Source organism: Pantherophis guttatus, chromosome 9, assembly GCF_059756535.1.
Source record: "Pantherophis guttatus breed Tessera chromosome 9, ASM5975653v1, whole genome shotgun sequence".
NCBI classification, from domain to species: Eukaryota; Metazoa; Chordata; class Lepidosauria; order Squamata; family Colubridae; genus Pantherophis; species Pantherophis guttatus.
The window spans coordinates 13,379,227-13,396,957 of NC_142071.1; the positions used below are offsets into that span (position 1 = coordinate 13,379,227).

General features: G+C 48.6%; 2 protein-coding genes across 4 annotated transcripts in view; one reads left to right on the forward strand and one right to left on the reverse strand.

Annotated features, from left to right (window-relative positions):
• UNC5D (unc-5 netrin receptor D) overlaps positions 1-17,731 on the reverse strand; it is a 696,347-nt gene that overhangs the window by 479,867 nt on the left and 198,749 nt on the right. The window lies entirely within an intron of this gene.
• On the forward strand, positions 398-4,039 carry LOC148112477 (uncharacterized). Its single transcript, XM_087875566.1, has one exon. The coding sequence runs from the start codon at positions 617-619 to the stop codon at positions 3,938-3,940; it is 3,324 nt and encodes a 1,107-aa protein (XP_087731692.1). The 5' UTR covers positions 398-616; the 3' UTR covers positions 3,941-4,039.

Here is a 17,731-nt window from a genome sequence, read left to right on the forward strand (position 1 = left end):
CCCCAGGGAGACCCAGAGCCCCCCCCCCCAGGGTGAGCTGGATGGGGGGGGACGAAATTGGGGAGCTTTACCCTCTAGAATGGAAGGTTGAGGGTTATTGGGGCTGGAAAATGACTACAAACTTATGCGGTTTGAATCCCCCCCCTCCTTCCTTCAGACTGAGCTTTGGCCTATTGGCCTACTACGATCATAGCTTCCCATCCATCTTGGCCTGCTGAACTACTCCTAATTTTTTCCCATTTCCATCTGGCCTGTCTGGATTCCCTACCATGTAGAACTTTTCTGACGAACATTTACGAACTTAAACCTCCTTTGAGCTGGATATTGGATTCCCTGATGCTGCTAATCCCAGGAGGGATACTGGTTCTATGGACATGGGGCCGAGGAGGTGGAATATGGCTATCCTCACCCTTGAGCTTTCTATCAAAGTCCCCATGGATTGGCCTGGTGAGAGACGGCCACCCTGGAAACTTTCGGGGTCGAATGATATGCACCTCCTTAGCCACTGTCGTGAGAGGACAGTGGAGCTTGGCAGCCTGACCATGGACTGGAATTTTCCCTACGCTTATAACATCAGTGGTCCCCCACCCTTGGACTGTTTCCCCTTGATAGCTATATGTATTCGGTGTCGGAACTCCTCGCCCTGCGAGATTCTCCCCTCTCGCAGATTTGGCCCCCCACATTATCGAGGGCCTATCTCGATGACGGACTTTGGAGTCCGGAGAGATGGCATGGAGCAAGGAAGAATTTATGGGGCTTTTTAGGGAAATTTTTAAAGATTTTAAGGGGTTCTGGGGGAGGGGGTTGTAATTATTCTTTTAAAGATATTGGGAAGACGACTAAGGCGGATTGGGGGGGAAATCCACCAGGGTCAGAGCCGTGCCCGGCACAGGGTAACGATCCGGGGGGCACCGGACGAGGGATTGGGAAAGGGATGGGGGACGATATCTATGAGGGCTGTACCATCGGCACGGTGAATGGGAGGGGCAGATATGGCGGGAGCAGGGGACCACATCAGGTGCTGGGGGCTCGCACTTGCTGTCTGAGAGCAATTGCTTGCCCCGGTCCCCAAGGCTCTGCTCGGATACTAGGTGGCTTAGATACTCAGGAGCTGGGCCTTCGGCTGATGCTGTGCAATGCCAGGTCCGTGGTCAATAAGGCCCCCCTCATTCACGATCTTATACAAGAGGGAGGAGCGGACCTGGCGGGTATTACGGAGACCTGGTTGGGCCCGGAGGGTGGCGTCCCTCTGGTTGAAATGTGCCCACCAGGCTTCAGAGCATTCCATCAGCCGAGGGCTCAGGGGAGGGGCGGGGGGGTGGCGGTTATTATTAACGAGGATCTGAGTCCGAGGGAGACCACTGTGCCTCAGATAGCCGGATGTGAGTCCCTCCTTGTGAGGTGGGGCCGTGGGGTTCAGATGGGCTTGTTGCTTACGTACCTGGCTCCCTGCCGCGTGGCAACAGCCCTACCTGAGCTACTCGACGTGATAGCCACGGTGGCAGTAGATACACCCAGGCTTTTAGTCATGGGTGATTTCAACTTGCCATCCGTCGGTGAAACGTCTGAGGTGGCTCGGGAGTTCATGGCTTCCATGACGGCCATGGACCTGACCCAGTTAGTTCATGGCCCTACTCACAGGGGAGGTCACACTCTGGATCTGATTTTTGTCTCTGGCCAGTGGTTGAGTGGTCTTGTTATAGGGGATATAGACATGGAACCCTTGTCATGGTCTGACCACTCACTCCTTCGCCTAGATCTTCGAACCGCGACCCCTCGCCGCAGGGAGGTGGATCCAATTAGATGGATCCGCCCCAGGCGCCTGATGGATCCTGATAGGTTCCAGACGGAGCTTGGGCCATTTCCTGAGGATCTAGCACATGACTCGGCCGAGGACCTGGTAGCCGCCTGGGATCGGGCGGCTGGTGGGGCCTTGGACCGAGTTGTGCCTTTGCGGCCTCTGACCCGATGCCGATCCCGTGCGGCTCCTTGGTTTACTGAGGAGCTGAGGGAAATGAAGCGCCGGAAAAGACGCCTGGAGAGCGGTTGGAGGGCCAGTCTCGCTGAATCTGATCGAACACTGGTAAGGTCGCATATTAAGGCCTACCTAGTGGCGATAGAGACGGCAAAGTCTAACTACTTTTCCGCCTCTATTGTGTCATCAGGGAATCGTCCGGCTGCCCTGTTTAGGGTGACCCGCGCCCTGCTCCATCCAGGAGTGCGGGAGGATCCCTTAGAAGGCAGGGCGGAGGATTTCGGACAATACCTGTATGACAAAATCGCCCAGATCCGGGGGGATTTGGACTCTGACTGGGTAGATCAGGGCAGGGTGACGAGGAATAGTCTTGAGAATGTTATCTGGGAGGAGTTTGATGCTGTGACTCCTGATGATGTGGACAGGATTTTGGGGAGACTTAGTGCGGCCACATGTTTACTGGACCCGTGTCCCTCCTGGTTGGTACTGGCTTCCCGGGAGGTTACACGAGGCTGGCTCCAGGGTGTTATCAACGCTTCGTTGAGTGAGGGTTACTTCCCCACCGCCTTGAAAGAGGCGGTGGTGAGGCCTCTCCTCAAGAAGCCGTCCCTGGATCCGGCAATATTGGCCAACTATCGTCCTGTCTCCAACCTTCGCTTTATGGCGAAGGTTGTTGAGAGTGTGGTCGCACGACAGTTTCCGCAATTCCTGGAGGAAACATCTTATCTAGATCCGTTCCAGTCGGGTTTCAGGTCTGGGCACAGCACAGAAACGGCATTGGTCGCGTTGGTTGATGATCTCTGGAGGGCTCGGGACAGGGGTTGTTCCTCTGTTCTGGTCCTGTTAGACCTCTCAGCGGCTTTTGATACCATCGACCATGGTATCATGCTGCACCGGCTGGAAGAGTTGGGGGTGGGAGGCACCGTGTTGCGGTGGTTCTCCTCCTTTCTCTCCGACCGGTCGCAGTTTGTGTTGGCAGGGGGGCAGAGGTCGACCTCGAGGCCTCTCATTTGTGGAGTGCCACAGGGATCGGTCCTCTCGCCCCTTCTGTTCAACATTTATGTGAAGCCGCTGGGTGAGATCATCCGTGGCTTTGGGGTGAGATACCACCAGTACGCTGATGACACCCAGCTGTACATCTCCACCCCAGGCCACCCCAACGATGCCCTTGAAGTGATGTCCCAGTGCCTGGAGGCTGTGCAGGTCTGGATGGGGAGGAACAGGCTCAAGCTCAACCCTTCCAAGACTGAGTGGCTGTGGCTCCCGGCATCCCGATATAGTCAGTTGACTCCATCACTGACTATTGGGGGCGAGTCATTGGCCCCCACAGAGAGGGCTCGCAATCTGGGAGTCCTCCTGGATATGCAGCTGTCCTTGGAGGAACATCTGACGGCTGTAACCAGGGGGACCTTTTGTCAGGTTCGCCTGATTCGCCAGTTGCGGCCCTTTCTTGATCGGGATTCCCTGTGCACAGTCACTCATGCCCTCGTCACCTCTCGCCTTGACTACTGCAACGCTCTCTACATGGGGCTCCCCTTGAGGAGCACCCGGAGGCTCCAGCTGGTCCAGAACGCAGCAGCGCGGGTAGTGACGGGAGCAGCATGGCGCTCCCATGTAACACCGCTCCTGCGCGAGCTGCACTGGCTCCCAGTTGTCTTCCGGGTGCGCTTCAAGGTGTTGGTTATCACCTTTAAAGCGCTCCATGGCATAGGGCCTAGCTATCTGCGAGACCGCCTGCTGCTACCGACGACCTCCCAGCGACCCGTGCGCTCCCACAGAGAGGGCCTCCTCGGGGTGCCATCAGCCAAACAATGCAGGCTGGTGACCCCCAGGGGGAGGGCCTTCTCTGTGGGGGCACCCACCCTCTGGAATCAGCTCCCCCCAGAGATAAGGAGAATCCAAGACCTCAGTGCCTTCCGTCGCGCCCTTAAAACCCATTTATTTAAACAAGCCGGGCTGGCTTAAGATGAAATTTTTAACTGTTTTTAAATGTTTTAAACGTTTTTAATTGGTAAATGAGTTTTAATTGGGCCAAATTTATATATCTTTTAATTGTTTTTAATATTTGTTCTGCATGTTTTTTTTAATCTGGCTGTACACCGCCCTGAGTCCTTAGGGAGAAGGGCGGTATAGAAATCCAATATAAAATAAAAAATAAAAAAAAAATTAACGTCTGTCACCTTCCAGTTATTCCTAGCTAACCTAGGAATCCGCCATGCTCAAGTAGCACCATTTCATCCTGTGGGAAATGGTTTGGCCGAACGGGTGGTGAGATCTGTCAAGGAGACGCTGGCCTGACTTAAACCCGCCGATTGGCCAGAGAAAGTGGCCATTTACCTGTTGGCGCAGCACACAACACTGCTCTACCACAAACAGAAGTCCGGCGGAATTGCTTACGGGTCGCCACCTGCAAACTATGTTAGACCGGCTACATCCCACATATGCGCTGGAAAACACTCCGGTTGGGTGTCAGACACCTCGGGCATTTAAGGTGGGAGACCTGGTTTTCGCACGGAATTTTGGGGGTGAACCACGTTGGCTGCCAGGGCAAGTGACTCATATAACAGGTCCCTGCTCTTACAGAATCCAGCTTGACGATGGCCGAACGTGGTGGCGACATGTGGATCAATTGTGCAGCCAAACTCTGCCCCAAGGCTTAACTAGCACACCTGGCGCTTCCCCGGCACACCAGGGCGAGCACCTGCAGTTACCAGCACCAGTTATCATTCCTCCATCCGATGCCCCTGGCACGAGACAACCTTCAATATGCTTACCGGATGTGTCTGCACCAGCGCCTGTCCCGGAAGATCCACCGGCCTGTCCACTGGCCACTGAGGAACTGACCCTGCAGCCAGCTGTTCCTGTGTTGAGACAATCAAGCCGAGTGCGCACACGTCTTACTTGAAAGATTTTACTTGAAAGATTATGTGTGCACCAACCAGGGGTGAAGGGGTGTTGTGTTCTGCATGTTGCCTAACAACGGAAGTGCCATTCCCTGATTGGCTGACGCAGAAGCAGCCACAAAGGCGGGAGAAAAGGTGCCAGTTGATTGGTGGTTGGGTTTGACAGCCGGCATATATAAACGCTGTCAGGGTTTTGTTGTCTGTTCGTTCAGTTCTGCCGTTTGTTAATAAAATAGTGCTGCACCGATTGTCTCGCCTCAGCCCATATTTAAACTGGGAATTTAGCACCACCAAACTCATTCTTGGGAGTGTCAGCGATCTAAGGAAACATCTTCTTACACCTTCTCCTCCCCATTCCCCCCCTCATTTTTCCATTTCTGTGCTGGATTCTGCTAATTACACCTACTCCTCCCCATTCCCCCGCCCTCGTTTTTCCATTTCTGTGCTGGGTTCTGCTAATTACACCTTCTCCTCCCCATTCCCCCCCCCTCATTTTTCCATTTCTGTGCCTGGATTCTGCTAATTACACTTCTCCTCCCCATTCCCTCCCCCCTCATTTTTCCATTTCTGTGCCTGGATTCTGCTTCTGCAAGAGAAGGCTCCGATGTTCGCTTGGGTGGTGGAGGGAAACTCAAAGCGTTGGGGGCTTCTGAAGGGCAGAATGAGCTTCAAAATGTGCAGCTCCTGCTCTAACAGTGAGTGACGTCAAGTTGGCCATGCCCACCCGGTCACATGAACCTGGTCACAAGCCACACCCACAGAACCAGTAGCAAACATTTTTACATTTCACCCCTGAAGAAAAGCCTTCTCTGTAGTGGCATCTCCCTTTGGAACATCATCCCTATGAAAATTAGATTGGCCTCCACTTTGAGGTGGAGGGTATTTTTTTATTATTTGTATATTGGGTTTTTCTTTTTGTAAGCCACCAGAGTCATTAAGAGTAAGTGGACAGCCATACAAATTTTCTTATATAAACAAATAAAATTTATTTTACACATACACATATACATACACATATACATATATAAACACACACACACACACACATATACAAAAGCTACAAGTGACACAAAAAGCCATGGAAATATATATGTTCAGCATTACAAGACAAGATATGGATTATAGAACAAACAAAACTATATGATATCATCACGAGAGTAAAAGAATTGAAATGGAAATGGGCTGGTCACATAGCAAGAAGAACTGATGACAGGTGGATTAAGGCAGTCATAGAATGGATCCTACTTGATAAAAACATCCATGAAAGAGACCTAAAACACACACACACAAGAGACCTAACACACACACACACACACACACACACACACACGTGTGTGTGTGTGTGTGTGTAAAATGTGAAATGAAGGCCTTTTGACAGCAGTGCTATGCAACAAAGAGAAAACATAGCTATTTAAAAAACAGCTTTGTTTCCCTTTGTAGCTGATCCTAGAAGTGAAGCCAAGAACAATTTACTGGATCTCTCCTGTGTTCCTATTTTGCTAAAACAAGACAGGAGCCAAAGAGCAGACACCATGTACCCTTCAAGATTTCACAAAAGAAAAAAGGGGACATAATACTAAAACCCAAATTCTAATTGCAAGAATGATTACCTGAATCTGTTTGGCTGTTATACATCACTGAAAAGTGGTTCTACTTCAGCTGCTTTGTGCTATGTTCATTTATTCCGTGATCCCATATGAGTAACAGGATGGCAATCATTCATTTGGTTAATTATATGCATTAAAAGCTTAACTCTAATGTACAAAACTGTACGAAATCATTGTGACATAGAATGCAAATGTTTGCACTTAAATGCACTCTGCAGGGCCGGATTTAGATTGAAAGAGGCCCTAGGCTATTCCACTTATGAGGCCCTTTCACCAGTGGTGGGATTCAATTTTTTAACAACAGGTTCTGTGGGCGTGGCTTAGTTGGGGGTGTGGCTTGGCAATCATGCGACTGGGTGGGTGTGGCTAGCTGGTCACGTGACTATGTAGGCGTGGGTAGCTCGTCATGTGACCGGGTGGGCGTGGCTATGTGCATAGACTTTTTTCAGAGGGCTGAAAAAAGTCATTTCTGACTGGGCCTCGCACTTTTGACCGGTCCTCACACTTATGACCATCCTCACATTTATGCCCGTGCAGCTTTCTTAACAACCATGTCACTCATTTCACAACTGCTTCTCTTCACCATGGTGACAAGATAGGGCAAAAACGTAAAATGTGAGGACAGTCGTAAGTTCGAGGACTGGTCAAAAGTGCGAGGACCAGTCAGAAATAACTTTTTCAGCCCTCTGAGTAGTCCATATACACAAAAGGACTACCCAGAGGGCTGAAAAAAGTCATTTCTGACTGGGCCTCGCACTTTTGACCGGTCCTCACACTTATGACCATCCTCACATTTATGCCCGTGCAGCTTTCTTAACAACCATGTCACTCATTTCACAACTGCTTTTCTTCACCATGGTGACAAGATAGGGCAAAAACGTAAAATGTGAGGACAGTCGTAAGTTCGAGGACTGGTCAAAAGTGCAAGGACCAGTCAGAAATAACTTTTTCAGCTCTCTGAGTAGTCCATATGTATAAAAGGATACAGCAATAGAGAGGGATGAAGGAAGGGAAGGGAAATTAGAGTAGGAGAGAGAGGAAGGAAGAGAGGAGGAGAAGGAGAAAGGAAGAGGAAGTAGGGAGGAGAAGAAGAGGGGGAGGAAGAGAAAGTAAGAAGGAAAGAAAAGAGAGGTGGTAGGTTTGAGGAGAAAGATTGCTATACAATAAAAAAGATGAAAGGGAAGAAAGCCAACCCCAAACAAATATAAAGATATTAAGATAAAGAATGAATTGTTAAACTTTAAAGAATAAAAGAGAACAAATATGAATAAATAACAATAATTAGAAACACACATACAAACATACAATGTATTTTCTTTGAACAGAGTATTTGGCCGGTTCACAAATTTAAACAGTGTTTAGTCATTTCAATTAAATTTACAATTTCTATATTTCTTTTTTGCCATATTTATTCCTCATCTATTTTTGTAAAAAACCAATATTACCCTCATCCTCATCTCTAATCTTAATCAAATTCAATTTTTCCCTTCTATTCTATATTATACCCCTTCCCATTGTCATCTATTTTTATATCCATCCTCACATTGGTTAATTATGTAATATTAGTTGTTTAATATAAATTCAACATTTTAATATAAATCAATTAGTTATATAACTACCTTTTTTGTATATTAATCAATATGAACATGAATATTCCAATTATTTCCATGCAATCCAATTTCTTACAAATCCATTAATTATATTTACCAATAATAATAAACCAAATAATTTCCCCCATATATTCCTCCAAACAACAACTTAACCATTTCTGCTTTCAGAAATATACAATTAATAGTATCTCAATTATTACAATTCCCTAGTTAAATACAGCTTTTTTTTCTTTTGTGTTTTAAAATCCTGAACTCTTCTCTTTTTCCCTAAATTTCCCATTGTTTGCACGTACCTTTTTTGGTGAGGAAAAAGAAAAGAATTCTGCCTGCCTAATTTTCCAACCTTGCAGCAACAGCAAAGCAGTTTCACTTTCGTTTCTCAGTATAGCTAGGGGAAAAAAAATCAGCACTCTTTGGAAGGAAGCAAAATAGCGGAGACAAATCAGCTGAGAGCCGGGAGGCCAATTAGCCTATGCTGAAGCTCCGGGGGCCAATAAAATTACAAAAAAACCCACCGAACCCTTTGTTAAATTGCTGGCTCCCCCGCCCCTCGCCCACCACTATTTATTGGCAATAAATAGTGGTGCGGAGGGGCGGGGGAGCCAGCAATTTAACAAAGGGTTCGGCCGAGCCACCTAGAACCCCCAGAATCCCACACTGTGTAGGCCCCTCTGGATCTTGAGGCCCTAGGCTGAAGCCTAGTTAGCCTATAGGAAAATCCGGCCCTGGCACTCTGGGATTTAGTATCTACAAGTACAAGTCTCTATATATCAGAGTATATAGTTTGGTTTATTAAAATATGTAGCCACTGTCCAAAAGTAGAATATACAGGAATTTAACATTCTTGTATAAGAAGCTAAACTCTCATGAAAAATATTATTAATCACAACAAAAGCATTTAAAGGTAATGTACTAGAGCCGTGATGGCTAACCCTTTTGCACAGCGTGCCACAAGGGGGGGGTGTGTGCACCTGCCCACACCCATAATTCTATGTGCCCTGTCCCCACGCATGCCTGCGCGACCCCCCCGCGACCCCTGCTCCTGGCACGCAATGGCACGATAGGCCCATTTTTTGCTCTCCCCAGTCTCCAGAGCCTTTCTAGGCCTTCCCCATCCACCTCGGAGGTCCTCCGGAGGCTGAAAATGGCCTGTTTGCCAACTTCTGATCCCAGTTTCCGGCCTCCAGGGTGGTGGGGAAGGCTGTATTTGCCTTCCCCAGACTCCTAGAAAGCCTCTGGAGACTCGGGAGAGAGAAAAATGGGTCTCCCCCCCCCCAAGGCCCTCTGGAGGCTGGAAACAGCCTGTTTCCCTACTTCTGGTGGGCCCAGAAGGCCCAAAGCTGATCTCACATGCCCATCGATATGGCTACGCGTGCCACCTGTGGCACATGTGCCATAGGTTCACCATCACAGTCTAGAGTATACCACAATTTGACTTTTACTATCCAAGAATGATCCTAGAAAACAACAAACATATTTTGAAAATGAACTTTAAGACAAAATTGATGCCATTAGTATAAGGCTACAAATAGTCTTCAACTTACAGTCTCAAGGTGGTTTGTAAATTTGTAAAATTTGTAAAGCACTTCCACCCCTCATAAAATGTTGCACCCACATTCCTGTGGTCATATTTTAGGCATTCAGCAGCTGGCTTGCTTTTATTATCAGATTCAGTGTCCCACAGTCCCATGAATGTGATTTGCAATACTTTTGATATTTCTAGTGTTTTTTGCTGGTTTCTGGAAAAAAATGCCTATGGTTTGCTTAATGACCATGCTATTTGCTTAATGAGTATGGCAATTCGCTTAACCACCACCACAAAAAAATGTCAGAAAAATGGGTTCTGTCACATGGATGTCTCAATTTAAAACCACAATGACTTATGACTGGAAATCTGGTCCCAATTGTGATTATAAATTGTTCGCTTTGTTCTATAGATCAAGGGTTAGGGTTAGAGTGTTCATGGAATTCAAATCTTATAATTTAAGTGGTTTTTCCAAATATAGATAAAACAATCAATCTCTACCATTATTTTCCCTCTTAAACTGATGCCCTACATCCAAACAAAATAGCTGACTACTGAAGAAAAAAACCCAGTTAAATCCATCTTTGATTACTCAGAGTCTAGGAGAACTAGTAATTTCCTTCCAAACATGTATGTCTTGCTGTTTGGCCTCAAGGCAGTGGAAAGCATAAGTTTTAACAAGTCTGCAACTCAAACTTCAGCAATAAACATCAAACATCAACAGTCAACAGAGGCAGAAAGTCAGTCTTCACAATCAGCCAGAACTTTGGACTTCCCAGGTGAAAGAATGATAAAAATATTCAGAAACGTCTATACATCAAACCAACCAGATGTCTGGAAAAGAAAATATCTAGAGAAATATCTGGAGAAAGAAAATATCAGATTAGGCCCGCCACCATCAGTAAAAGGAATATATGGGTGGGCTCTCTAGCCAAATTCACCTCAAGGGGTTGGAGTTGTAGGGAAAATAGGAGAAGGAATATGTTCAGTGCCTTGAGTTATTTGTAAAAATAATAAAGGTGAGTTACAAATAAATAAATGAATAAAAAACAATACATGTTATTAGGTTAGGTCTGATCCCATATTTCCCCCCAAGAAGTTAACAAATACATATTATACCCTGGGAATTTGTTTGAGTTAAAGTTGAGTTCAGTTGAATAATGCTAAGCAAAAGTCACCCAAATGAGTTTCCATGACTGAGGGTCATCATTTATTTATTAAATTTACATGCTGCCTGTCCCACTATCTTGACATAAGCCTTGATTGTTATACGGTAATCAAAGTAGAACATTCTATCAACTTATAGAAACCATGCTGGCACCCTTTTCTATTGCTGAGCCATGGTGGCACAGTGGTTAGAATGCAGGCTAATTCTGCCAATTCTGCCAATAGCCAGCAGTTCAGTTCTCACCAATTTAAGGTTGACTCAGCCTTCCTTCCTTCCAAGGTCAGTAAAATGCTGGGGGCAATATGTTGACACTGTAAACCACTTAGACGGTGCTGTAAAGCTCTATGAAGCAGTATATAAGTGCTATTGCTCTCCTCCTCCTCCTCTCTTCTTTTACCCCCTCTTTTAATCTTATAAGTAGCCCTGGTAGAGCAGTGGTTAGCATGCAGTATTGTAGGCTCATCTGACCAGTGCTAGCAATTCAATTCTCACTGAGTCAAGGTAGACTCAGCCTTCCATCCTTCTGAGGTTGGTAAAATAGAGAGCCAGATTGTCAGAGGCTATATGCTGACTCTGTAAACCTCTTAGAAAAGGCTGTAAAGCACTATGAAGTGGCTATAAGTCTAAGTGTAAAGGTTCCGACTAATAAACGAACCCAAGCAAATCAGAACTTTGAGGTCAGGTACTTCCTCAAAGAACTTCTTTATTGGGTAAATCATATTAGCATGCTTCAAAGGAAAGCCAATTCTGACTTTCCCTGTGGTTACAATATAGTTAAAACCAGTAATGACCCCTTCCTCCCAGTGTCATTAATCACAATGGCCAATTAGGTTAATTGGTGAGCTTGTCATGTATTTATCTCCTCCTTCCTCCATTGCCCAGGAGATGACCTTGTGTCTAGCAATGCATTCCAGCCTCCTTCCCGCCTCCCATGCAGTGTGGCAACATTGAACCAGGAAAATGGCTTCTGCCAGGTTCAGTTCAATATTGACAGTCAGCTCCCCTTAGTGTGTGAGGGACTTCTGGAAGACATTGACACAAAGAGTTTAATCTTGCTCTATCCACCTTGTGTCCCCACCCCCACCCCCAAGCAGTTCCTTTGCTTCTCTGGGATTCATTTCATGGAATTTCCTAACCAACCTCTCTGCCTTGATATCCTTACTTTTCACCCAGGTAGCTTCTGACAAAGGATATCCTTTCCATTGCACTAGGTGTCAGGTATGTCTCCTTTCAGTACTCAAGAAAGAAAAACCCCAACTCCATTTTCATAGAGAAAGGTACTTTTACTGACTATGAACTGAATGCAACCAAAAAAAAGCAAAGTCTGAGGCAATAGGCGCGAAAATCACGTATAGAAAGCATCCTTAAAACCCTCCCCCCAATGGTCCAGTCAGGATTATCCAATACACATCCCCCCCAAGGGATCATGTGGGGTGCAGCTTCTGATGGCTCCATCCTTCTGGTATGCTAGGACGGTTGACCTTGACTGGTTATCAGCTCCCCCCCCCAGCTGCAGAGAAACACTGAGGAAAACTTTCTCTAATTTACTCCACCAGCTCACTTCCCCCCTCCCAACTATCCAGATAGCTCCCTCCCTCCCCCCCCCCATTTCAATGGCAGTCGTAGCAAGCAAGCAATATAAAAGCGGAGGCTGACATTCGGCCCTGAAGGAGCCCCAAGTCATTCTAAAGGTCTTTTAATGCCTGTGTGTGTGTGTGTGTGTGTGTGTGTGTGTGTGCTGCACTGAATGTCAGTATGGAGGCAGGGAGGGGGAGGGAAATGACCCCTCCAATCCACCCCTGCCTTCATTCAAAGGTCTTTTAAAGCCTGTGTGTATGTGTGTGCATGTGTGTGTCTTTGCTCCTGGTCTTCACAGCAGCCCATGCCTGACAGCCACAAACACACACACACACAAGCCGTGCGCACAGCGGTATTGGTGAGATTTTTAGCGCAGGAAGCCAGACTTGCCTTCACAGGTATGAAAGCTTCCTTACAAATGGAAAAAGGCCAGGAGCAAGCAAGCACTTCTTTTTGCACTTGCTCCTGGCATTTTTCCACTTAGAGAGGAGGAGGAAGAAGAAGACGAGGGTGACAATCCCGGGCGCGTGAAGCAAGACGTGAAAATCCGCAACAGGAATCTCAGGGTGAGTGAAAAGGGGGAGCAGCCGAGCACTTTGTTTCTCTCTCTCCCCCCACCCCCCTGTCATCTCCCAGACTCGATGGCCGAGGTAGAAAGGCTTGCAATCTTTGGGGCTAGGAGGTGTTGGATCTGGCTTGGTGATGGGGCCAGGATGGTCAGGTGCTGATCATCGGAAACTTTTTTTTTACTTTTTAAAGCATTTTTTACTAGTTAAAAATGCTTTAAAAAGTTAAAAAAAAATTGGCCACGCCTACCCAGTCACATGACCACTACCAAGCCATGCCCACCAAACAGGGGTGAAATGCTCCCGGTTCGGACCGGATCGCCCAATCCGGTAGCAATGGAGGCGGGTGGTTCGGAGAACCGGTAGCAAAAATCCCTGCCTCCCCCGCCCAGCTGAGCCGCACAATCATCAGAGGCTTTTTTTTTTTACTTATAAAAGCATTTTTTCTACACCTCTTCGGCCAAAGGGGTCGGGAGGCTGGCAGAGTGGTGATTACCCAGCCACCTCGTATGAACCTCCCCCTCCCCCTCGGCCGGTTTATCGGCCTTGTGATGGTCACTCTTGCCTTGCTGGTTCCCGGCGGATGGAAATAGCCCCTGCCTGTATCCATCTTTTATTTACCTGGTATGCCTGCCATCTGAGCCCACGTGGATTGGCCTTATTTTCCATCTTTGCTCAATTGCTGTTTGGAGAGATGCAGCATAGGGGTGTACTGAGGGAGCTGGGGTTGTTCCAGCTTCTTCATGGCCAGTTGGCCAACCACCGTGAGAGGGTGGTTTGGAGGTTTGCTCCCCAGTGGTCGGAGCGCCTTGTCTCCTGCCTACTGTCGTGAGAGGTCAGTGGAGACTTTGCCAGCTACATAGGCTTTTTCTTTCTCTGGACTTGTTGGATCATCATGGTGGACTCCCAGGCCATATTACACCATCATCCCAGAGTTTGGGATGTATACAAAGACTAAGTTTCTTGTACTGCGAGACTACCCCCTCTTGCAGACTTGGCCCTCCACGTTATCGAGGGCCTATCTTGACGACGGGTTTTGGAACCCCGAGAGATGGCATGCTGCAAAGAAGAGATTAAGGGGGTTTTTAAATGGGTTTTTAATTAAAGTTTTAAGGGGTTTGGGGGTGACCAAGGGGGTTTGGGGGATAGCCCACCAAGGTCGAGGTCAGGTCTGATGGAGGATTGCGGCATTGGGGGTGCAGGGTTGAACACCAGGGAGGGGGCTAGAGATTGATCTAATGAGGGCTGTTTGATTTGTACTGTGGGTGGGAGGGGCAGGTATGGTGGAAGCAGGGGGCCATATCATGTTATGGGAGTGCGCACTCGCTACCTTCGAGCGATTGCGCACTCCGGTCCCCAATGCTTTTCTCGTTCCCCAGATAGCACAGATCCTCAGGACCTGAGCTATCGGCTGATGTTGTGCAACGCCAAGTCCATGATAAATAAGGCCCCACTCATTTATGACCTTATTCAGGAGGGGGGAGTGGACGTGGTGGGTATTAGGGAGACCTGGTTGGGGCCGGAAGGGGGGGTGCCCCTTGTTGAAATGTGCCCACCAGGTTTCCGGGCATTCCATCAGATGAGGGCTCAGGGTAGGAGCGGGGGGTGGTGGTGTTTATTATTAAAGAAAGTCTATGTCCGAGGGAGGCCACTGTACCTCAGATAGCTGCATGTGAGTCCCTCCTTGTGAAGTGGGGTCGTGGGGTGCAGATGGGCCTGCTGATTACGTACTTGGCTCCCTGCTGCATGGCAGCAGCCCTGCCCAAGCTACCTGAAGTGATAGCCAGGGTGGCGGTTGATACCCCCAGGCTTATGGTTATGGGGGATTTCAACCTGCCATCTGTTGGCGAAACGTCTATGGTGGCTCAGGAGTTCTTGGCTTCCATGATGGCCTTGGACCTGACCCAGTTAGTTCAAGGCCCTACTCACATGGGGGGACACACTCTGGACTTGATTTTTGTCTCTGGTTAGTGGCAGAGTGATCTGGAAATAGGGGATTTAGTCATCGAGCCCTTGTCATGGTCTGATCACTCCCTCCTTTGAATGGACTTTCGAACCACTACACCTCGCTGCAGGGAGATGGAACCAACTAGGTGGTTCCGTCCCAGGCACCTGATGGACCCAGATAGGTTCCTGACGGAGCTTGGGCCATTCCCTGAGGCTCTGGCTCATGGTGCGACTGAAGAACTGGGGGCCGCCTAGGACAGGGCGGCCGCTGGAGCTTTGGACCGTGTCGTACCTTTGCAGCCTCTAACCCAGTGCCGATCTCAATTGGCTCCCTGGTTTTCCGAGGAGCTGAGAGAGATGAAGCACTGGAAAAGACGCCTGGAGAGTGATTGGAGGGCCAGTCGCTCCGAATCTGACCGAACACTGGTGAGGTCTCATATTAAGATCTACCTAGTGGCAATAAAAGCGGCAAAATTAAATTATTTTTCTGCTCTTATCGGGTCTGCAGAGAACCGCCCAGCAGCCCTGTTTAGGGTGACCCACTCCCTCCTTCATCTGGGAGCGAGGGAAGACCCCTTGCAGGACAGGGCTGAGGACTTTGTGCAATTCCTGCATGACAAAGTCACTCAGATTCGGGAAGGTCTGGACTCTGATTGGGTAGATCTGGATGGGATGACGGAGGGGGGTCTTGAGAATGTTATCTGGGAGGGGTTTGACCTTGTGACTCCCGAGGATGTGGACAGGATTCTGGGGAGGCTTAGTGCTGCCACATGTTTATTGGATTTGTGTCCCTCCTGGTTGGTGCTGGCCTCCCAGGAGGTAACATGAGGCTGGCTCCAGGGGATTATTAATGCTTCTTTGAGCGAGGGTTACTTCCCCCATCTTTGAAAGAGGCAGTGGTGAGGCCCCTTCTCAAGAAGCCCTCCCTGGACCTGGCTGTACTAGCGAATTATCGCCCAGTCTCCAACCTTCGCTTCATGGCGAAGGTTGTTGAGAGTGTGGTGGGGCAACAACTTCCCCAGAACCTGGATGAAGCCGATTATCTAGATCCGTTCCAGTCGGGCTTCAGGCCAGGGCACAGCACGGAAACAGCATTGGTCACATTGGTTGATGATCTCTGGAGGGCTTGGGATTATAAATGCTTCTTTGAGCGAGGGTGACTTCCCCGCTGCCTTGAAAGAGGCGGTGGTGAGGCCTCTCCTCAAGAAGTCTTCCCTGGACCCTGCAGTGTTGGCTAATTATCGTCCGGTCTCCAACCTTTGTTTTGTGGTGAAGGTTGTTGAGAGTGTGGTTGCGCAACAGCTCCTCCAGTACCTGGATGAAACGACGGACCTGGATCTGTTCCAGTCGGGCTTCAGGCCTGGGTACAGCACGGAAACGGCATTGGTCACATTGGTCAATAATCTCTGGAGGGCTTGGGACAGGGGTTGCTCCTCTGTCCTGGTCTAATTAGATCTCTCAGCGGCTTTTGATACCATCGACCATGGTATCATGCTGCACCGGTTGGAAGAGTTAGGGGTGGGGGGCACTGTACTATGGTGGTTCTCCTTTCTCTCCGACCGGTCGCAGTCTGTGTTGACAGGGGGACAGAGGTTGACCCCAAGGCCCCTCATATGTGGGGTGCCACAAGGGTCAGTCCTCTCACCCCTTCTGTTCAACATTTATGTAAAGTCGCTGGGCGAGATCATCCGTGGTTTCGGGGTGAAGTACCATCAGTACGCTGATGACACCCAGCTGTACATCTCCACCCCGGACCACCCCAACGATGCCCTTGAAGTGATGTCCCGGTGTCTGGAGGCCATGCGGATCTGGATGGGGAGGAACAGGCTCAGGCTCATCCAAGACCGAGTGGCTGTGGTTTCCGACGTCCCGATATAGTCAGTTGATGCCATCGCTGACTATTGGGGGCGAATCACTGGCCCCCACGGAGAGGGCTAGCAACTTGGGCGTCCTCCTGGATTCACGGCTGTCTTTAGAAGAGCACTTGACGGCCGTGACCGGGAGGATTTTCCATCAGGTCCGCCTGATTCGCCAGTTGCGTCCCTTTCTGGATCAGGACTTCCTACACACAGTCACTCATGTCCTCGTCACCTCCCGCCTGGACTATTGTAATGCTCTCTATATGGAGCTCCTCTTGAGCACCCGGAGGCTCCAGCTGGCGCAGAGTGCAGCTGCGCGGGTGGTTATGGGAGCAATATGGTGCTCCCGTGTGACACCTCTCCTGCGCGAGCTGCACTGATTCCCGGTGGTCTTCCGGGTGCTCTTCAAGGTTTTGGTTACCACCTTTAGAGCACTCCATGGCTTAGGACCTGGTTATTTACGGGACCGCCTACTACCACAAACAGCCTCCCACCGGCCAGTACGCTCTCATAGAGAGGGGCTCCATCGGGTGCCGTCAGCCAAGCAGTGTCGACTGGTGGCCCCCAGGGGGAGGGCCTTCTCTGTGGGGGCACCCACTATCTGGAACAAGCTCCCCCCGGAGATATGGAGGATCCCAGATCTGCGCACTTTCCGCCATGCTCTTAAGACCCTCCTATTCCAGCAAGCCGGCCTGGCCTAATTTTCTCCCCTTTCTTTTAAATTTTTAAACTGAAATTTTAATTTGTTTCAAATTATTGGGATTTTTAATTGTCTTTGGCTAAATTATTTGATTTGGTTTTAAATTGTTTCTAACTTTTGTATTTATGTATTTTATTCTGTGCCTGTTCACCGCCCTGAGTCCTTCGGGAATAGGGTGGTATATAAATTTAATAAAACAAACAAACAAACAAAAAAATGATCGCTGGGCATGGGGAGGTTGCCAGAGCTGGAGAAGACCCCTCAAGGAGTAAAAACTACCAGACACTGATGCA

Excerpts from the sequence above, each read along its gene's own strand:
- LOC148112477 (XM_087875566.1), top strand. The coding sequence starts at position 617 with ATGTATTCGGTGTCGGAACTCCTCGCCCTGCGAGATTCTCCCCTCTCG.